Genomic DNA, 17971 nt, shown 5'->3' with positions numbered 1-17971 from the left:
AGATTGAAATAACTGTGGGTCACTGAGAGGGAGGGGTAGGGGGTATGGGATGTATGAGTTCTTTTTATTTCTTTTTCTGGCGTGATGCAAATGTTCTAAAAATGATCATGGTGAAGAATACACTAATATGTGACAATATTTTGAGCCACTTATTTCATAATATGGTTGGATTGTACGTGTGGGTATTTCACAATAAAAATATTTTTTAAAAAAAGGATTCTGTATCCGCATACAGGGGTGGTTGTGGTAGAATGCTTGCCTGCCATGTGGGACATCCGGGTTCAATTCCTAGCCCATGCAACAACCACCCCCCACCCCCCCCAAAAAAAAGAAAGATCTGTATCTTGCCGTGACCAGCAGGACTCAGGGTCGGGACTGAAGGGAGGCAATGGGGAATTGAGAAAAAACACAAGAGACAAAGATATAGTTAAAGCTGGGACCACGTAGAACACTGAGCTTGGATGGAGACTCAAAGATCCCAAGAGGTTCTGCACTGTTTATTTTATAGGGCTGTGAGGTAAAGTCAAAAATGTAGCTAAAATCAGGGAAGGAGGAAGCACAAGCTGAACCATCTGCTTCCTTGTGGCTGGATGAGTCAAAAGTTACACATTTCCCAAGGCCTCTTTCAGCCCCAGACTTAAGCAGCTTTGCAACACTATAGTCTTTTCAGGTGCCTATTCCCACAGTGACAGCTTTGCTGTATTTCTGCAGCAAGCATGTGACCTCTGTTTCATCCGTTCCCAACAGTATCTGAGTCTTTTCATCATGAATATGATGAAAATATGAACTGCATGGGTAAAATGATTTGCTACATAGAACTTTTTACTTTACAGTTTTAAATTTTAATCAGATTAATTGTTTTCTTCTGCTCAAAATGAAAATTAGGCTATTTACTAATTTTTTAATGTAATGCTTCCTCTTAAAATAAATTTTGATCATGGAATAAAAATCTTCAATTTCTGTGACTTAGAAAACTTTCTATCTTTGTTTGTCAATTCACTCATTCTCCCTGTGCTTTTCCTTTTAAGTTTAATTTGGCAAAGAACAGAATCAAGGAACATTCTGAAATCTTAAGTTCTTAAAAAGTACATGTGTTCATTTTTTGGATAGATATGTCCATTGATGAATATAAAGTATAAAATATTTTTAATGACACTATCTTGAATGTGTATTACTTTAATGAGTCCTCATTATTAACTTTTCTTTAACCAGTACCTGGTACATCAGCAGTATGTAAGACCTTTTTAATATGATAACCACAGTACCATAAGGAACCCTGTACAGTGTTTTGTTTTTTTTCATCTTTCAGTGCAGTTTTACTGAGATATGTTCACACACCATATAATCCATCCAAAATATACAATCAGTGGCTCACAGTACCATCGTATAATTGTACATTCATCACTTGTCAATTTTTAGAAATTTTCGTTACTCCAAAAATAAATAAATAAATAAAACCCAAAATATCCTATACCCATTATTTCCCCCTATTATTATTATTATTATTATTATTTTGTCTTTATTTTATTACTCATCCATGCATGCAGTGGATAAAAGGAGTGTCAGTATCAAGGTTTTTACAATTGCATGGTCGCATGATAAAAGCCATATAGTTATACAATCATCATCAGAGATCAAGGCCACTGGATTATAGTTCAACAATTTCAGTTATTTCCTTCTAGGTATTTTGATATACTAGAAACTAAAAAGAAATATTTATATGATGTCAGTAGTCATAATCATTTGTTAAATACTAATTTCTCAGTTATACCTCCTCCCTCATATTTGATCATTCTCTCAATCTTCAAGGATATCTGGACAATGACCAATTTAACTTCTTTGTGCTGGAAAGGGGTGTGACCTTATGGGGTAAAGGAATGAAACGGATGTTCTTGGGGAGACTGGTAACTGCGGGTTTCAGGGCTTATCTGGCATAGAAACAATCTGGAGGCCTTAAGTAAAAAAAAAAAATGTCCAGAGAATGACTTTTATGGAGTCTGAGAGCCAAGGTATTCTTTAGGGTTTTCAGGAATACTGTTTTTGTGGCTTGGCATACCATGGCAAATTTGCAATATCTGACTGAAGCTTGCATAAGAGTAACCTCCAGAATAACCTCTCAACCCTATTTGAAATCTCTTAGCCACTGAAACTTTTATTTTATTTCATTTCTTTTCTACCTTTTGGTCAAAAGGCATTCTCAATCCCTGTGCAGTATTCTTGACTATTCTCTACTCCTTATAAAGTCCCAAGTAAATAGAAAGGTAGAAGCACTCAGATTAAAAGGTATCAAAACTGGAATAGTTCTTTTGGAGAGTCACTTAAAGAGCCGTTGGAGTTATCTTTTTATTCTCAGATTAAATGAGAAATTATGAAATGAGAATTGTTTACTTACAATATGCATTCCCAGCATTCAGTGGTATGTTGGAACTGGCTCACATTTTCAAAAATCTTGTGAGCTGGTTGTTGAAAGACATCATTAAAAAATTAAATGAGTGCACGGGCAGTTCAGTGATTGACTGTTGGCGTGCTGTGCCAGAGACCTAGATTCTATTCCCAACCCATGCACCCAAAAAATAAATAAATGATGAAAACCTAAAATTAAATCAATTATATTTAAAACAGAGGTGATAACTATTCAAAATTCACCACTTCCAAATTTTTACTATATTTTATTGTTATCTTTGCTCTTGCAGTTTTATCTGTATGGTGGAAATTACCTATAATTGTGTGATACTGCATATCTCTTCCCAGATTCATGTTCAGTGATGTCGTATTTTTTTAACTTTTTTTATTGTAGAGTATAACATATATACAAAGCAAAGAAATAAAAAAAGCAATAGTTTTCAAAGCATTCTTCAACAAGTGGTTACAGGACAGATCCCAGAGTTTGTCATGGGCTACCATATGATCCTTTCATATTTTTCCTTCTAGCTGTTCCAGAATATAGGAGGCGAGAGGGCTTAAATACTTTTTTATCATCACAGTTGACTTTTTTTCCCCTTCTTTTTTTTTTGGTGAACAATAGCATTTATACAGAAAAGCTATAAATTTCCAAACATAGCACCACAATTAATTGTAGAACATGTTTCAGACCTTGACATGGGTTACAATTTCACAATTTTGGATTTTTACTTCTAGCTGCTCTAAAGTACTGGAGACTAAAAGAGATATCAATTTAATGATGCAGCATTCATGTTCATTTGTTAAGTCCTATCTTCTATGTATAATTCCACCATCACCTTTGATCTTTCCGTACCTTTCCTTGGGGTTGTTTAGGCTATGGCAATTCTAAATTTTTGATATTGGAAGAATCTAACTAATATGGGGTAGGGAGATGGAACTATCTGATGTTCTGAAGAGGCTGGGCTAGGTTTCAGGACTTATCTGGACCAGAGACCCATCTGGAGGTTGTAGGTTTCTGGAAAGTTACTGTAGTGCCTGGAACCCTTGTGGAATTTTATAAGTTGTCCCAGGTGTTCTTTAGGATTGGCTGGAATGGTCCTGGTTGGGGGGGTGTTAGTTATGACTGGTAGCAAAGTCTGTCTGAATCTTGCATGAGAGCAACCTCCAGAGTACACTCTTGACTCTATTTGGGCTTTCTCTGGCACTTGTGCTTTATTAATTACACTTCTTTTCCCTCTTTTGGTCAGGATGGAATTGTTGATCCCACGGTGTCAGGTCTAGTATCATGCCTGGGAGTTCTCTCCCAAGTCGCCAGGGAGACTTTCACCCCTGGATGTCATGTCCCATTTAGTGGGGAGGGCAATGATTTTACTTGCAGAGTTGTGCTTAGAGAAACTGAGGCCACATCTGAACAAAAAAGTCACTTCCTCCAGAAGTAACTCTTAGGCATGCCTATAGGTAGTCTAAGCTTCTCCACTCCCTACATAAGCTTCGCAAGAGTAAGCCTCATGATCGAGGGCATGGCCTATTGATTTGGGTATCACTAAGGTTTGATACAGTATCAGGGATTTCCTAATGGCAAGGTTTAATAGTTCCAAAGTCTTTCAGTTTTATTGATCAATCAATTTTGTTGATTTTCTCAAAAGAACCAACTTTTGGTTTTATTGATTCTTTCTATTGTTCTTTTGTTCTTCCATTCATTTATCTCTGCTTTAATCTTTGTTATTTTTTTCTCCTATTTGCTTTGGGGTTAGTATGCTGTTCTTCCTCAAGTTCTTCCAGGTTTGCTATTAAGTCCTCAATTTTTGCTCTTTCTTGTTTTTTAATATAGACATGTAAGGCAATAAATTTCCCTCTCACTACAGCCTTTGCCATATCCCATAAGTTCTGATAAGTTGTGTTCTCATTTTCATTCATCTAGATAGCTACTAATTTCTCTAGCAATTTCTTCTTTGACCCAGTGATTGTTTAAGAGTGTGTTATTTAATCTCCGTCTGTGAATGTTCTTGTTCTTTGGTGATTATTGAGATCTAGCTTCATCCCATTGTGATCAGAGAAAGTGCTTTGAATAATTTCAGTATTTTTAAATTTATAAAGACCTATTTTGTGTCCCAGCGTATGATCTATCCTGGAGAATGTTCCATGAGCACTAGAGAAGAATGTATAACCTTATGCTTTGGGGTGCAGTGACCTATATATGTCTGTTAGGTCTAATTCATTAATCAGGTTATTTAAGTTCTCCATTTCCTTGTTGATCTTCTGTCTTGTTGTTCTGTCTATAGAGGAGAGTGGTGTATTGAAGTCTCCTACTATTATTGTTGAACCATCTATCTCTCCCTTCAGTTTTGCCAATGTCTGTCTCATGTACTTTGGAGCTCCTTGATTGGGAGCATAAACATTTATCATTGTTATATCTGCTTGGTGAATTGACCCTTTAATTAGTATATAGTGCCCTTCTTTGTCTCTTATGATGTCTTTACATTTAAGTCTATTTTGTCTGATATTAGTGTAGCTACTCCTGCTTTCTTTTGCTTACAACTTGCATGGAAAATCTTTTTCCATCCTTTTACTTTCAATTTATTTGTATCCTTGTGTCTAAAATGAGTCTCTTGTAAGCAGTATATAGCTGAATTATGTTTCTTAATCCATTCTGCCATCTGTATCTTTTAATTGGTAAATTTAGTCTGTTAGCATTCAAAGTTATTACTGAAAAGGAATTTCTTGATTCCGCCATCTTATCTTTTTTATTTTATTTGTCAGATCTATATATTCTTTTCCCTCGTTCTCTTTGAATTCTTTAAATTACCCTTGGTGATACTCTTCAATTCTGTGCCCTCTTCCAGACCTCCCTCTCCTATCTTTTTTTTTCAGCCAGCAGAACTCCTTTTAGTATTTCTTGTAGGGCTGGTCTCTTGTTGACAAATTTTTCCAGAACTTCTTTGTCTGTGAAAACTTAAGTCTCTCCCTCAGTTTTGAAAGACAGTTTGACTGGGTACAGAATTCTTGGCCAGAAGTCTTTCTCTTTCAGGATCTTGAATATATCTGCCTTCTTGCCTCCAGGGTGCTAGTTGAGTAGTCTGAACTCAGTCTTATTTGGTTTCCCTTGTATGTAATAGATTGTTTTTTCTCTTGCTGCTTTTAGCATTTTCTGTTTCTCTTCAACATTTGACAGACTGATTAATATGTGCCTTGGGGAAGGCCTGTTTGGATTTATTCTGTTTGGGGTTCTTTGGGCTTCTTTGACTTGTATGTTTTTGTCCTTTATGAGGGTTGGAAAGTTTCCCACCATTATCAGCTATTCTTCCTGACCCTTTACTCCTCTTTTCTCCTTCTGGAACACCAATGATTCTTATATTTGTGTGCTTTGTTTTGTCTACCATTTCCCTGAGTTCCCATTCAATTTTTTCCATCTTTTTTTGCTATTTGTTGTTTTGAGTCTTCGAGGTCAATTATCCTATCCTCTGTATCACTTATTCTTTCTTCATCTCTTCAAATCTGGTATTGTGTGTCTCTAGTATGTTTTTTATTTGGTCAAGAGAGTCTTTAATCTCAGTTATTTCCTCTATTTTTCTGTTTATTCTTTCAAATTCCTCTTTGTTCTCCTCTACTGTCTTCTTCATCTCCTTTATGTCATTTGCTGTTCCACTTATTTTATTGAGTTGAGTTGTATGAACATCTTTGATTAGCTTTTCTAACTTCTGCATCTCCTCTGGTGTTTTAATTTGGTCATTAGGCAGGGCTTTGTCTGCATTGTAATATGCATAGTGATCTTCTGCTGTCTTCATCGCATGTAAATATCTTGATTGGTTAACTTTGGGAGTTGATTTCTTTCCCTAGTCTAAGGCCTTGTGTTTGCGGGGTGGTTGTACTGCAGGGAGTAGGGCACGCAGTGGAGCATTCAGTATGGTGATTTGTTTCAGGGCAGGTATGGGCTCAGGTTGGGGATGTTACACTGATGCTTGTGAATGTGGACATCCAGTGGCCAGGGAGGATGTAGCTATGCAGGTGCACCGATCTTGGGGGGCATAACCGTAGTGTGCTATAGTCTAAGGCATGGGGCCCTTTGTGTGCATGTGTAGAGCTGTGGCAGCAGGTCAGCATTATGCCTTCGTGGATTGGGGGTAGGTGTGACCTGCTACTCAAATCAGCACTTTTTTAGATCTGGGAAGTGAGGCTCAGGGCTGTGCACATGCGCAGTTCTAGGACTGCTGTAAAGTGCAGTTCCCACAATTGAATGACCTGATTTGGGGCCGTGTGCATGCATGGGCCTGGAAGTGCTATAAATGGATGTGTTGAGCTCACGGAGGGCAGGGTGAGGCTGTGCGACACTATGGGCATGGGGTGGGGGTAGCCTAGGTATGGAGGTTAGAGCCTGCAACCTTTATGTGCTGGCAGTGGCCTGCAGGGAACAGGGAAGGGGAGGTAGTGCTCTGGAGGGGTGCAGGAGAGGTGGGTTGGGCTGCACTTGGGGTGGGGATGTGGGGCAGGTACGTGCACTGTGAGCTGGTGGGGTGGGTGTGCCTGGAGCACGGAGAATGGGATAGGGTGATGGAGTTCTGGTGCGTGGGGTGTGGAGTGAGTCGTTGGTCATGGGGCTGCACTGGTGAGGGTAGTGCACCGAAAGAATGCAGCCTGGCTTGCTTCCTAGTCCCACGTTCCCTTCTGTGCAGTCATGTGGGCTCCGCACCTCCATGCCAGGCTCCAACTTTCTGCCTCTCAGTTCTTCGGCCTCTGCAACCAGTTCTGCCACATGTGGTGCAGAACGCTCTCCCAAGTCAGCTACATTCCCAAATTGCCATCTCAGTCACCCTCCTGTCCCTTCTCTAACTTTTCTGTGAAACAGGGCTAATCTTGAGGTACTTTAGTCGATCATCTTCCCAGAAGTCCCAGTGATATCATATTGATAGCTTAAAATCTGTCAACATTGTAATTTGAAATCAACCATGTTGGAAATGTTTATACCACAGAAATCTGCAAATGCTACAAATCAGGGGCTTATTTTTCTGCACAGCCAGTTGATAACATTTATCAACACTCCACTGCTAATATTACACTATTTTTAAGTGCAGCATGTAAAAAATATGGTATAATTGATTGTTGAGTAGAATGAGTAGCAAAATAAACTTGTAGCCTATTATAAGTCAGATTAAAAAGCATATGTAGGGTGGGCCACGGTGGCTCAGCAGGTAAGAATGCTTGCCTGCCATGCCCGAGGGCCCGGGTTCGATTCCTGGTCCCTGCCCATGTAAAAAAATAGAAAAAAAAAAAAGCATATGTAAATATAGGTAAGTAAAGATCCCTTTAAAGTCACATGGCAAAATTAGTACTTTCTTCTGTAACAGTAAATTCAAGACACACTAACATATTTAAACTTACAACCTTAAATAAACTTCTGGTCATTGTCTTAGTAACATATATTTATTAAATTAAATCCTCTGTTTAATAGATGTCCAGTAAAATGGGAGCCCATTATCATTGTATTATTTGTTCAGCAACAATCACCCGAAGGACTGATATGCTAGGACATGTTAGGCGCCATGTGAATAAAGGAGAAACTAAATCCAGGTATATTGCTGGTAAGTTGAGTAATCTCATTAATATGTTAGTAAGTATATCTTTAAACAATGGCCAATTATTCTTTCCACCCATTAGGCAGATCAACTATAGTAACCTAACTGGAATCCTTTAGTTGATTATTAATCCATTGTTTCACATTTTGTTTTCCTTTGTGAGGCTTATGACAACATTATTGTTCAACTGTTATCAGCGTAGCAAATATGTTTAGTAAGTGGAGTAGAAAAAAGCAATGGCATTCAAACAAATATAGATATCTTAATGAAAGATTATAGCATTATATTCATAATGAGAACACCAACACCAATAACTGTTATGCATATTGTTGAAAGACATTGGGAAAATGAGGTAGAGTGAAATAAAGTCTATTCATTATCCTGAGTGATTTTGAATCACTAATAACTTGTTATTACTTAGGCAGTCTTTCAAGAATTAATATTAAGCCTTAATACCCTAAAGTATCCATTGTATGTAATAATTTAACATCTATTTTAAGGATTTAAAAAGTTCTAAAATATTCTGTAGAGCTTCATATACTCACAAAACATGATTAAGAAAGGCTGACCAGAACATGGCTTGAGAAAGGCTGACCTTGTGAGATATGGGACCTGTATCTTCAGTAGGTAGAGAAGGATATATAATATAACACTAGGAAAAGTATTTGGCATTGAAGAAGGAGAAATATAGTTGTATGTATATATTGTTAATGTTCTGGTTGTAATATTATTTAAAAATTCCATTCTTAAAGGATCCCAGTTGTTTCTCGTGCACATTATAAATGTCTCCTATCTTAAATATTTAAAACATACACACATATCAGTTTATTTCATTTGGGTTTATAAGTAAATGATTCTAATGTATATTAAATGTAGAATTTTTTCTTTCATTACTATATAGCCATTTGAATGTAATTTGTGATTTAAGACATAATTATGAAAAAGTGTTCCAATGCCCAACATGTTCAGAAAATATGTATTTAGTTAGCCATGATGACTGATGGAATGTAACAACCTACTGTGTAATGATTATGTTATAATAAGATATAATTAGCAGTCAAACTATACTAACAAAATACAGTGTTTGATGAGTCATAAAGGCATTTTAGGATTTTGTGCAATCTTAGATTGTTCTTATATATTATGATATATAAGATGTATTGATACGCTAGGCAATCAAGATTTTAAGTTTAAAATAAACTTTAATTCACCAAAAACTTAACTGAGTGCTTCTCTTTTTCTGGAGACGGTGCTGTATAAATCAAATTTTTTAAAAAATCTATCCAACTGATTGCATTAACATAAAATATTATCAAAGTAAAGGAAAATTACTTTTCAAAATGTATTTTGTTTTAAATGTTTAGAATTATTTTGTATTTCTCCTTTTCCGTCTTAGTTTCTGCTACTAAACCACCTAATGAAGTTTTGAAAGAGACAGACACAGATGTACAAGTTTGTGCTAACTATTCCATACCTCAGAAAACAGATTCTTATTTTAATCCCAAAATGAAACTAAATCGGTAAGAGAAATTGAAAACAGGGTTATGGGATCTTTCACATCATTACAAATGTAGCTTCTCTTAACCTTTATGTTTTAATGTATTTAAATGTAAAATGAAGCACAGAATAAAAATCATCTATTTTAAAAATCTGTTTTGAAGGTCATCTATTTTAATCTAATTTTTTCCTCAAAGACTATAATCAGCCCAAACTTATATAATTAATGAATAGGTTGGTGTTGTGGTGTGCCAGTTTTATCTTTAAGATCATTATTCGTAGTAAGTGCAAGTTAAAAGAACCCAATTAAATTGGATAATTTAATTCCACAAATTTTTAGTTCTGTTACTAAATTGGGAATGTATTATTCAGTCTCTTTTTTAAGTTGTCTGCAGAATAACCAAGAACCTCAATTCTGACTATTGTTAAATAAAATAAAATCATCTATCTAGATTACTGAAGCCATGAATATAGTAAAATTATTTCAGATTATCATACTTTCTTCTAGGCAGCTAATATTCTGTACCTTGGCTGCTTTGGCTAAAGAACGAAAACCTTTGGAATGTCTAGATGCCTTTGGAGCCACCGGTAAGTAATGAATTTTTTTTTGAAACCTAATTTGTCAGGTTTGTATGGTATTTTTTCTTAGAAAATGTATATGGATATCATATCTAGGAGAATATTTTTATTAAAAAAAAAAAGCAAAGTGGTTCAGTGGTAGAATGCTTGCCTTTCATGCGGGAGACCTGGGTTCGATTCCCAGACCATGCACTACCACCCCCCAAAAAAAGAGTAAAGACCATGGTAAGGGTTTTAATTTTTATTGTGGAAGATTTCAATTATATACAAAAATAGTGAATATAGTAGATTAATACCTGTGTACCCATCACTCACCTCCAAAAATTATCAACTCATGCTTAGTTCTATCTCCACCCCATGAACTCTCCCTTATTTCCCCATCCCTATTAAAAACAAACCACAGATATCATATCATTTCATCTGTAATTATTTCAGTTGGCTCTCTAAAAGATAACGACTTGGTACCACTGTCATACCTAAAAAAATTTCAGGATAATTCATTCATATTATCGAATGTTCATATATTCCCAATTATCTCATAATTTTTAAATGTTCAAGTTAAAGTCCAGATAAAGTCTATATATTTCAAAAGTTCGATATTTCTCTTAAGTCCCTTTTAATCTATGTTCCTTTCCATCTTTTTTTGCCTTTTTTTTTTTTTTTGGCATTTATTTGTTGACTTACCAGGTTATTTGTCCTCTGCTTCTCATAGTCTAGATGTTTGCTGATTGTATCCCATGGTTCAGATAATATGTTCCTCTGCTCCTACTATTCAATTGTGTTTGAATCTTCAGGTTTGATCAATTCAGTTATAATTTTCCTAGGCAAGAATGGTTTATAGGGAGTTGTTTACTTCAATCAGGAAGTACCTTGTGTCTGGTTGTCTCTTTTTGTAATATGATTATCATTACTTACATTAGCCAGTAGGCACTGAGGTGAGGTGGAATGTTAAAGATTAAGAGCACCTTTCCCAAAAGGACTCCCCAAGAATAATGAAGAGTAGAAAAATTCTAAAATGCTGCTAGTACTCAATCCATGGGTTCTTCTTAAAGGTTATAGGAGTGTGCTGTTGGGAAACTTGTACCCAAAGAGTGAGAACATGAGTCAGCTCTCCTTCCCAAGCCCTTTCCTCAGGAAAAGTAATAGTTAAAAGCATGGACTATTGAACCAAACTGCCTGGGTTAAAAATCCCAGCCACATCACATATGTGACTGTTTTTGTTTCCTCGTTGGTAACCCAAATACATACAGTGGGTTGGCTTAAACAATGGGAATTTATTGGCACTGTTTTTGGTCTATGAGATGTCCAAATTAAAGCATCATCAAGGTGATTCTCTCTTCCTGAAGACTGGCATTCTGGGGCTGCAGCTGGTGGTCCTTGGTCCTTGACTCCTCTATCATATGGCAGTGCACAGGAGAGCCTCTCTTGGCATCTCTCTTCTCTTCTGGGTTCCATTGACTTTCACCTTCTGTCTGCCTCCTCTATGGATTTTTTCTCTCTGTGACCTTCCCTTTCCCTATAAGGCCTTCAGTGATAGATTAATACCCATCCTGGGCCACATCTCATCTGAAATAATTTCATCAAAAGGTCCTATTTACAAGTGTTCACACCCACAGGAATGGATTAAGTTTGAGAACTTGTTTTTCTGAGATACATGGCTCTAAACCACCATAGTAACCACAGGAAATTGTGCCTCAGTTTCTTCATCTATAAAAAGGGAGAAATATTAGTTCCTACCTCACCATAATGTTAAGATTAAGTAAATTAACATATGGAAAGAAATTAGAATAGTACCTTTTATGTAATAAGTACTATAAAAATATTAAGTTATCATCTTATTACTGCTACCATCCTATCATCATTATCATCATCATCATTAGTAATGTTTCATTATAAATCTTGTAGAAGTGATGAGCTATGCTTCTAAGCTGATTATATTCTCTGAGCCACTTGGATTTGAAATGTAAATGATTTTTTACTTATCATATTCCTGCCTCTGTCCCCACACCTACTCGGCCACATCTACTCTACCATCAGATGTATTCTAATTTTTCTTTTGTAATATGACTCACATTCCTTTTCCATTCCATATTCACAAGTTAAATTATTTTATAGCAATTTTCTAATTGGTATCCCTGCTTCCAGTCATTTCTCTCCCTTTCAACCTGTGTTGCATCCCACTGCCAAAGCAGTGTTTCTTCTGAAGTGCTGCACTGATAACATTACTTCTCATTCAGAAAAGGCCATACATCATTATTACCTAAAAAGTCCAAACTCCTCAGATTACAATTTAATTTCCTCTGTAATCTGATCTCAACCTACTTTTCTAGTGGTTTCTCTCACATACCCTTTTTTCTTTATTCTTTTTTCATTTGAAGCCATTAAAGCTAATGTAGAAGGAAGATCCTTTCAGCCTTTTTAAATATATATAATACACTTTGTTTTTAAAATTTGAGGTTTCAGAAAAATTGCTCAGAAAGTAAAAGTTCCCATATTATCCCCTTCCCCCCAATTTCCCTGTTATCAACATCTTAATTTAGTGTGGTACATTTGTTACTATTGATGAAAGAATGTTAAAGAATATTAATACATTATCATTAATTAAAGTCCATAGTTAATATAAGGGTTGACTCTTTGTGTTGTGCAATTAGCTCAGTAGGTTTTGACAAATGCAAAGTGTCATGTATTCACCATCAGGGTATAATACAGAATATTTTTGCTGCCTCAAAAAAACCCTGTGCTCTAACATTTTCATCCCTTCTCTCCCCAGAAATCCCTGACAACCACTGACCTTTTTATTATCTCTATAATTTTGCCTTTTCCAGATTGTCATGTAATTGGAATCATATAGTATGTAGTCTTTTCACTGATGTTTTTTAATCAAAGAAGAGATAGAGTTTCTTTTATGGGTACTGTCAGCCACTTTTTCTTTTTATCATCTTTTTCAAGTAGAATGATTATTAGAAAATCTTTAAGTTATAATTTCTGGGCCTTAATTTCCTTGAAAAAGAACCTACATTGAAAACATGCACTACTTGCTTTATCATTAGATATGAAGAAGTGCAAGGAAAGATCCCGAGGCTGTTCGTTCTCTTATATCAGATCGTATATACTACTTGGGTTTGAATGATTAGTACATTAAATAGTTCTGGTAAATTATCAGGAATTCTAAACATTAAAGGAAATTATATTCCATCAAATAGGCAAAAATGGTGGTATAATTTAAAAGCCAGATTTATCTTTTTTAAAGATTGTCTCTAGCTCAATAAGCAAATTATGCATTGGTGAAGTAACAAAATAAGGACACACTCTGAAAGAAAAGTTCACGAGTTGAAAGAATAGAACAGTTCATTTTTTTTGTCTTATTTCTAAACAGACATTAAAATCATTTTTTCAGGTGAAGCTTTCTATCAGTCAAAGTAGATGTTTGTATTGGTCTCTTTTCTGCCTTGTTTTCTAAAGCAGTCTTTTCTTTCATTGGTTTCTGAGAATGTTCTTAGACTTTGCTGTGTAAAGGTGAAATATTAGGGCTATAACCAGTGTTGTGATGGCTGGGATCACCCAGTTGGTCAACCACTGGAATTAGAATCAGGGGTAATAATCAGAGTTTCTGGAGGTTTGCTTATTTTGGATTTATCACCTGGGTGATCTTCCCAATGATATGTGTTTTGGACTGTTGTCTAGCATCAGAAGAGTGCCCCAAATCTTCAAAGTTTTCAGTAGCATCACACTTCCAGTTTATTCCTTAAGATTTCTTCCCCACCAGGATGGTCCTTCAAGGACTTGATTAAGTCATGCATCTTATGGTACAGGATGATCCATGTACTCTTGCTTTCTTTGTGTTTCTGAATATCTGCCATTGTTTAGTACTTCATGTCCCTCTCCAACTGTTTTGCCATCTCCATAAGGCATGAGCCTTAGGATGCCATGCACACACACACACACACACACACACACACACACACACACACCAGTCACTAGGTGCACAGAGCACATCTCATAGGCTCCGACTGGAACATTCCGTACCACATAGTATGGGAACAGGGTATTGGAAGGACTTTCAGCCTTTTCTTTTTAATGTACCTTTATAGACTTATTTCAGGCTCATAGCAGTCTTTTTGCATCTTTAACCATCACTCAAATGAGGATTTTAGGACATATTGTGCAAGCTTATTGTAAGAATATGAAGAAAATATATGTAATGTCCATAATACATGTATGGAGAAAATGGGCAATTCTTCCAACACTTCAGGGTTTTTCTAATCCAGTAGGTATGGAAATCCCATGAGAAAGAGCTTTCCTGTCTGAATTCTTCTTGAACATTTGCTAACATATACAAAGTTGTTCTTTGTATTTCGCAGCTATACTAATGTGTAGTATTTGAAAAGTGTTGGTCTAAGAAAGTTGTATGTGTTATGGTGCATAAGGGTGAACTTCAACAGGAGAAATTCCAACTTCTATCCTCCTTTCAAGCAGTAATCTACTCTTATCCATATTGTATATTGGGTTTATCGTTTAAGATTTTGAAAAGTGTTCCATTGTAAGCAAAAAACAAAACCAACAAAGAAAACAACAGTGTATTAGTCACGAAGTAAAGTACATGTGTAGATTATTTATTTGAACAAGGATCATAAAAAAGGTTATGAAAGAGGTTTTAATGAAAATGTTAGATTTTATGTGGTAACTTTTCTTGAGAGACTTTGTAGTGAGAAAGTTGAAAAAGAATTGTTTATGAAGATAATGAGATTTTGTAATTCTTTTTGTTTATTTATAAAATTATATTCTTCATTATCATCACACTATTTTTATTCTTCAGGTACTACAACTAAAAAACTCATTTTCCTCTCCATTTCTCCTAAGGGATAATGGGATTACAATGGGCAAAACATCTTGGAAATGCAGTAAAGGTTACAATTAATGACTTGAATGAAAACTCTGTGACACTGATTCAGGAAAACTGCCATCTAAACAAGTTGAAAGTGGTGGTGGACAGCAAGAAAAACGAGGAGAGTGATGATGTTCTTGAAGAAGGAGAGGAAAACCTTGGTAATATTAAAGTGACCAAAATGGATGCCAATGTACTCATGCATTTGAGATCTTTTGATTTCATGTAAGTTAAAAAGATGAGCGGTGTCATTTTCTAAGCTGCTCTGGGTTTTTTGGTTTGGTTTGGTTTGGGTTTTGGTTTTTAAGAAATTAAGACAGTTTGTTGTTTATTTAAATTAGTACAATGTTTAGTATTGGCCTAAAAGAAAAGCAATAAGAAGATATAGATATCTAGCATTTGAACTAAAATTTCTAGACATGACACTTTTCCTTGCAACCTGATTTATTTTTACATGCCTGATTTATCATGACCATTTTATTACTTTACTTTAAAAGCAGAATTATTTATCTATAATAAATTCATAAAGTACTTTTGAGTACATGAATAATGGAATTTTACTGTTAGAAGGAATTTCAGTGGTAGAATTTTGGTTATTAATATGATTTTAAATATGTATATATCCTTTCTAATTTTAGACACCTAGACCCTTTTGGAACATCAGTGAACTATCTAGATTCTGCTTTCAGAAATATAAGAAACCTTGGTATAGTGTCAGTGACTTCTACAGATATTAGTTCTTTGTATGCTAAGGCCCAACATGTTGCCCGGCGTCACTATGGCTGTAACATTGTCCGAACTGAATACTACAAGGAACTAGCAGCCAGAATTGTGGTAGCTGCAGTAGCAAGGTACTGAATAGCCAATAGTATACCTATGTTTTGATATTTGATAAAAGAGATAATATTGCAGGAAATGCTTATTTTTCTAAATATGCATGAAATATGTTATATAATATATATATATTATATAATGTATATGTAATCTTGGTTTATTTGGTAATTTTATGTTGTAACTGTTAGAATTTGATTTAAATGCTTATACCTGAAATATTTTTTGCTCTCCAGAAGAATGTGTTATTTAAACGTAATTAAAGCAGTAAGAAAGAAAAGATAAAAATGAAAGTTAATTCCAAAGCAGTTTATTTCAACAATGTAGAGTAGATGGAGGATAGTAACAAGAAAGGAAAAGCAAAAATTGTCCTAAGGTTTAGAAACAATCATTTGTTTTATGTTCATTTCATGTTGTCTTCTTTATATAGTTTAATTTAAATGATGGCTTACAAACTTTATTCTGCAAAATTTTATTACCTACAAAACAAAAATTGTATTTCTCATCAGGATTTCTAAACAATTGAAGAAAGGAAGCCTTTTTTGAGCAACTAATATATGCTGAATATTAACTAGGCAATAAGAGAAACTAGATGATAAGAGAAACTAACCTGGCTCTGCTTCTTAAGGAGTTTTAACCTATTCTGAACATTCAAAAACCCTTTGCATTTATTTGCAAGGATCATATGCAGACACATTATCAGTTTCTCCAATCATTGGATACCAGTATATTCTAAGGTCTATTGTTGAGGCAACAATAGAGGACAAGAAACACATATTGAGAGCATAGATGATGGATGAGCAATCAGCTTATTTACTAGCCCGAACACCAGTTTTATAGCATTTAGATTGAAGTTCCTACCTCAGCATAAATACAGATTATTAAACTTCATAGAACTTCAGGGCTATTAGAACTTCTAATTAATCGAAAACTCTGATGTTGAGTTTGTACGTACCCAAGAAAAAAAGCATATACTTTTTTAAGTTTATAATGTAACATCAACAAGTTCAAATTAATACATATGAATCAAGTTTAGTGTATGACTATAGAGGAAAAACCAAATGCATAAATAGTGCATCGAGTAGAACTTAATCCAGAAAGTGTTTAAACTTCACGGTGGCAAGAACTTTGCCTATTCATTTAATACTGAATATTGAGAGAACTTCGTAAGAAACAATGTCTATTGACTAAAGATCTTGTCAGGAATTTTTTATTTCCCATGCTTCAATTTGTGTAAAAGTTACAGTATTAGTTGCTCAAAAAAGGCTTCCTTTCTTCAATTGTTTAGAAATCCTGATGAGAAATACAATTTTTGTTTTGTAGGTAATAAAATTTTGCAGAATAAAGTTTGTAAGCCATCATTTAAATTAAACTATATAAAGAAGACAACATGAAATGAACATAAAACAAATGATTGTTTCTAAACCTTAGGACAATTTTTGCTTTTCCTTTCTTGTTACTATCCTCCATCTACTCTACATTGTTGAAATGTAAAAATGGATACTAAAAATGGAATTTTCCCTGATTTTCCATAATCCATCTATAGTTTTCTGTCCAAGTTAGTATATTCAATGTAAAACCAAGTAAAGGAAAATGTTAAACCCCCAGAATAATTGTTAAATTTTTCCAGAGCTGCAGCCCGATGTAACAAAGGCATAGAAGTACTGTTTGCAGTGGCTCTGGAACATTTTGTGTTGGTAGTTGTGAGAGTTCTGAGGGGGCCTACCTCAGCAGATGAAACTGCCAAGAAGATTCAGTACCTGATCCACTGTCAGTGGTGTGAAGAGAGAATTTTTCAGAAGGATGGTAATATGGTAGAAGGTAAATTCAAGTTTCTCTTGACTGTTTTAAATATATGTATAAACCTCTAATGAATACACCTTGATCATATCCCTAATTATATGTTATCCTTTGGTTTTGAAGATTGCAGTGCTAATTTTGTTATTTCCTATACTGGGTTTCCTTTCATCAACAGATAAGACATTCGTGTGAGTTTAGTGAAGTTATTTACTCACAGCTGTGCGATTTATACTCTCTAGCCCTGCCCTCTATTGAAACATCTAGAAATAACTTAGTTTCTACTGTCACTACTTTTGGGAAGATACATCAGATTACCTTTTTGTCTAGAATGTTTCAAATCATGAGTTTAAATTTTCATGCTTCTGGCTGAATATAAAAGCCACCAGTTATAGAATTAATTCAATAA

General features: G+C 35.1%; 1 protein-coding gene and 1 pseudogene across 4 annotated transcripts in view; one reads left to right on the top strand and one right to left on the bottom strand.

The window, feature by feature from the left end:
- TRMT1L (tRNA methyltransferase 1L) overlaps window positions 1-17971 on the top strand; it is an 83148-nt gene that overhangs the window by 42545 nt on the left and 22632 nt on the right. For all 4 annotated transcript variants that reach the window (XM_077157220.1, XM_077157222.1, XM_077157219.1 and 1 more), the window contains 6 exons: window positions 7850-7979; window positions 9370-9493; window positions 9979-10058; window positions 14910-15159; window positions 15573-15785; window positions 17396-17586. In XM_077157220.1, the coding sequence (XP_077013335.1) occupies window positions 7850-7979; window positions 9370-9493; window positions 9979-10058; window positions 14910-15159; window positions 15573-15785; window positions 17396-17586 (988 nt within the window). The remainder of the gene's footprint in view (window positions 1-7849; window positions 7980-9369; window positions 9494-9978; window positions 10059-14909; window positions 15160-15572; window positions 15786-17395; window positions 17587-17971) is intronic.
- LOC143678900 (cytochrome b5 pseudogene) lies at window positions 13453-13948 on the bottom strand (annotated as a pseudogene).

Source organism: Tamandua tetradactyla, chromosome 4 (assembly GCF_023851605.1).
Source record: "Tamandua tetradactyla isolate mTamTet1 chromosome 4, mTamTet1.pri, whole genome shotgun sequence".
Classification (NCBI taxonomy): Eukaryota; Metazoa; Chordata; class Mammalia; order Pilosa; family Myrmecophagidae; genus Tamandua; species Tamandua tetradactyla.
Note: the sequence above shows the minus strand (reverse complement) of the source record. Positions and strands in the feature narration are given on the sequence as shown.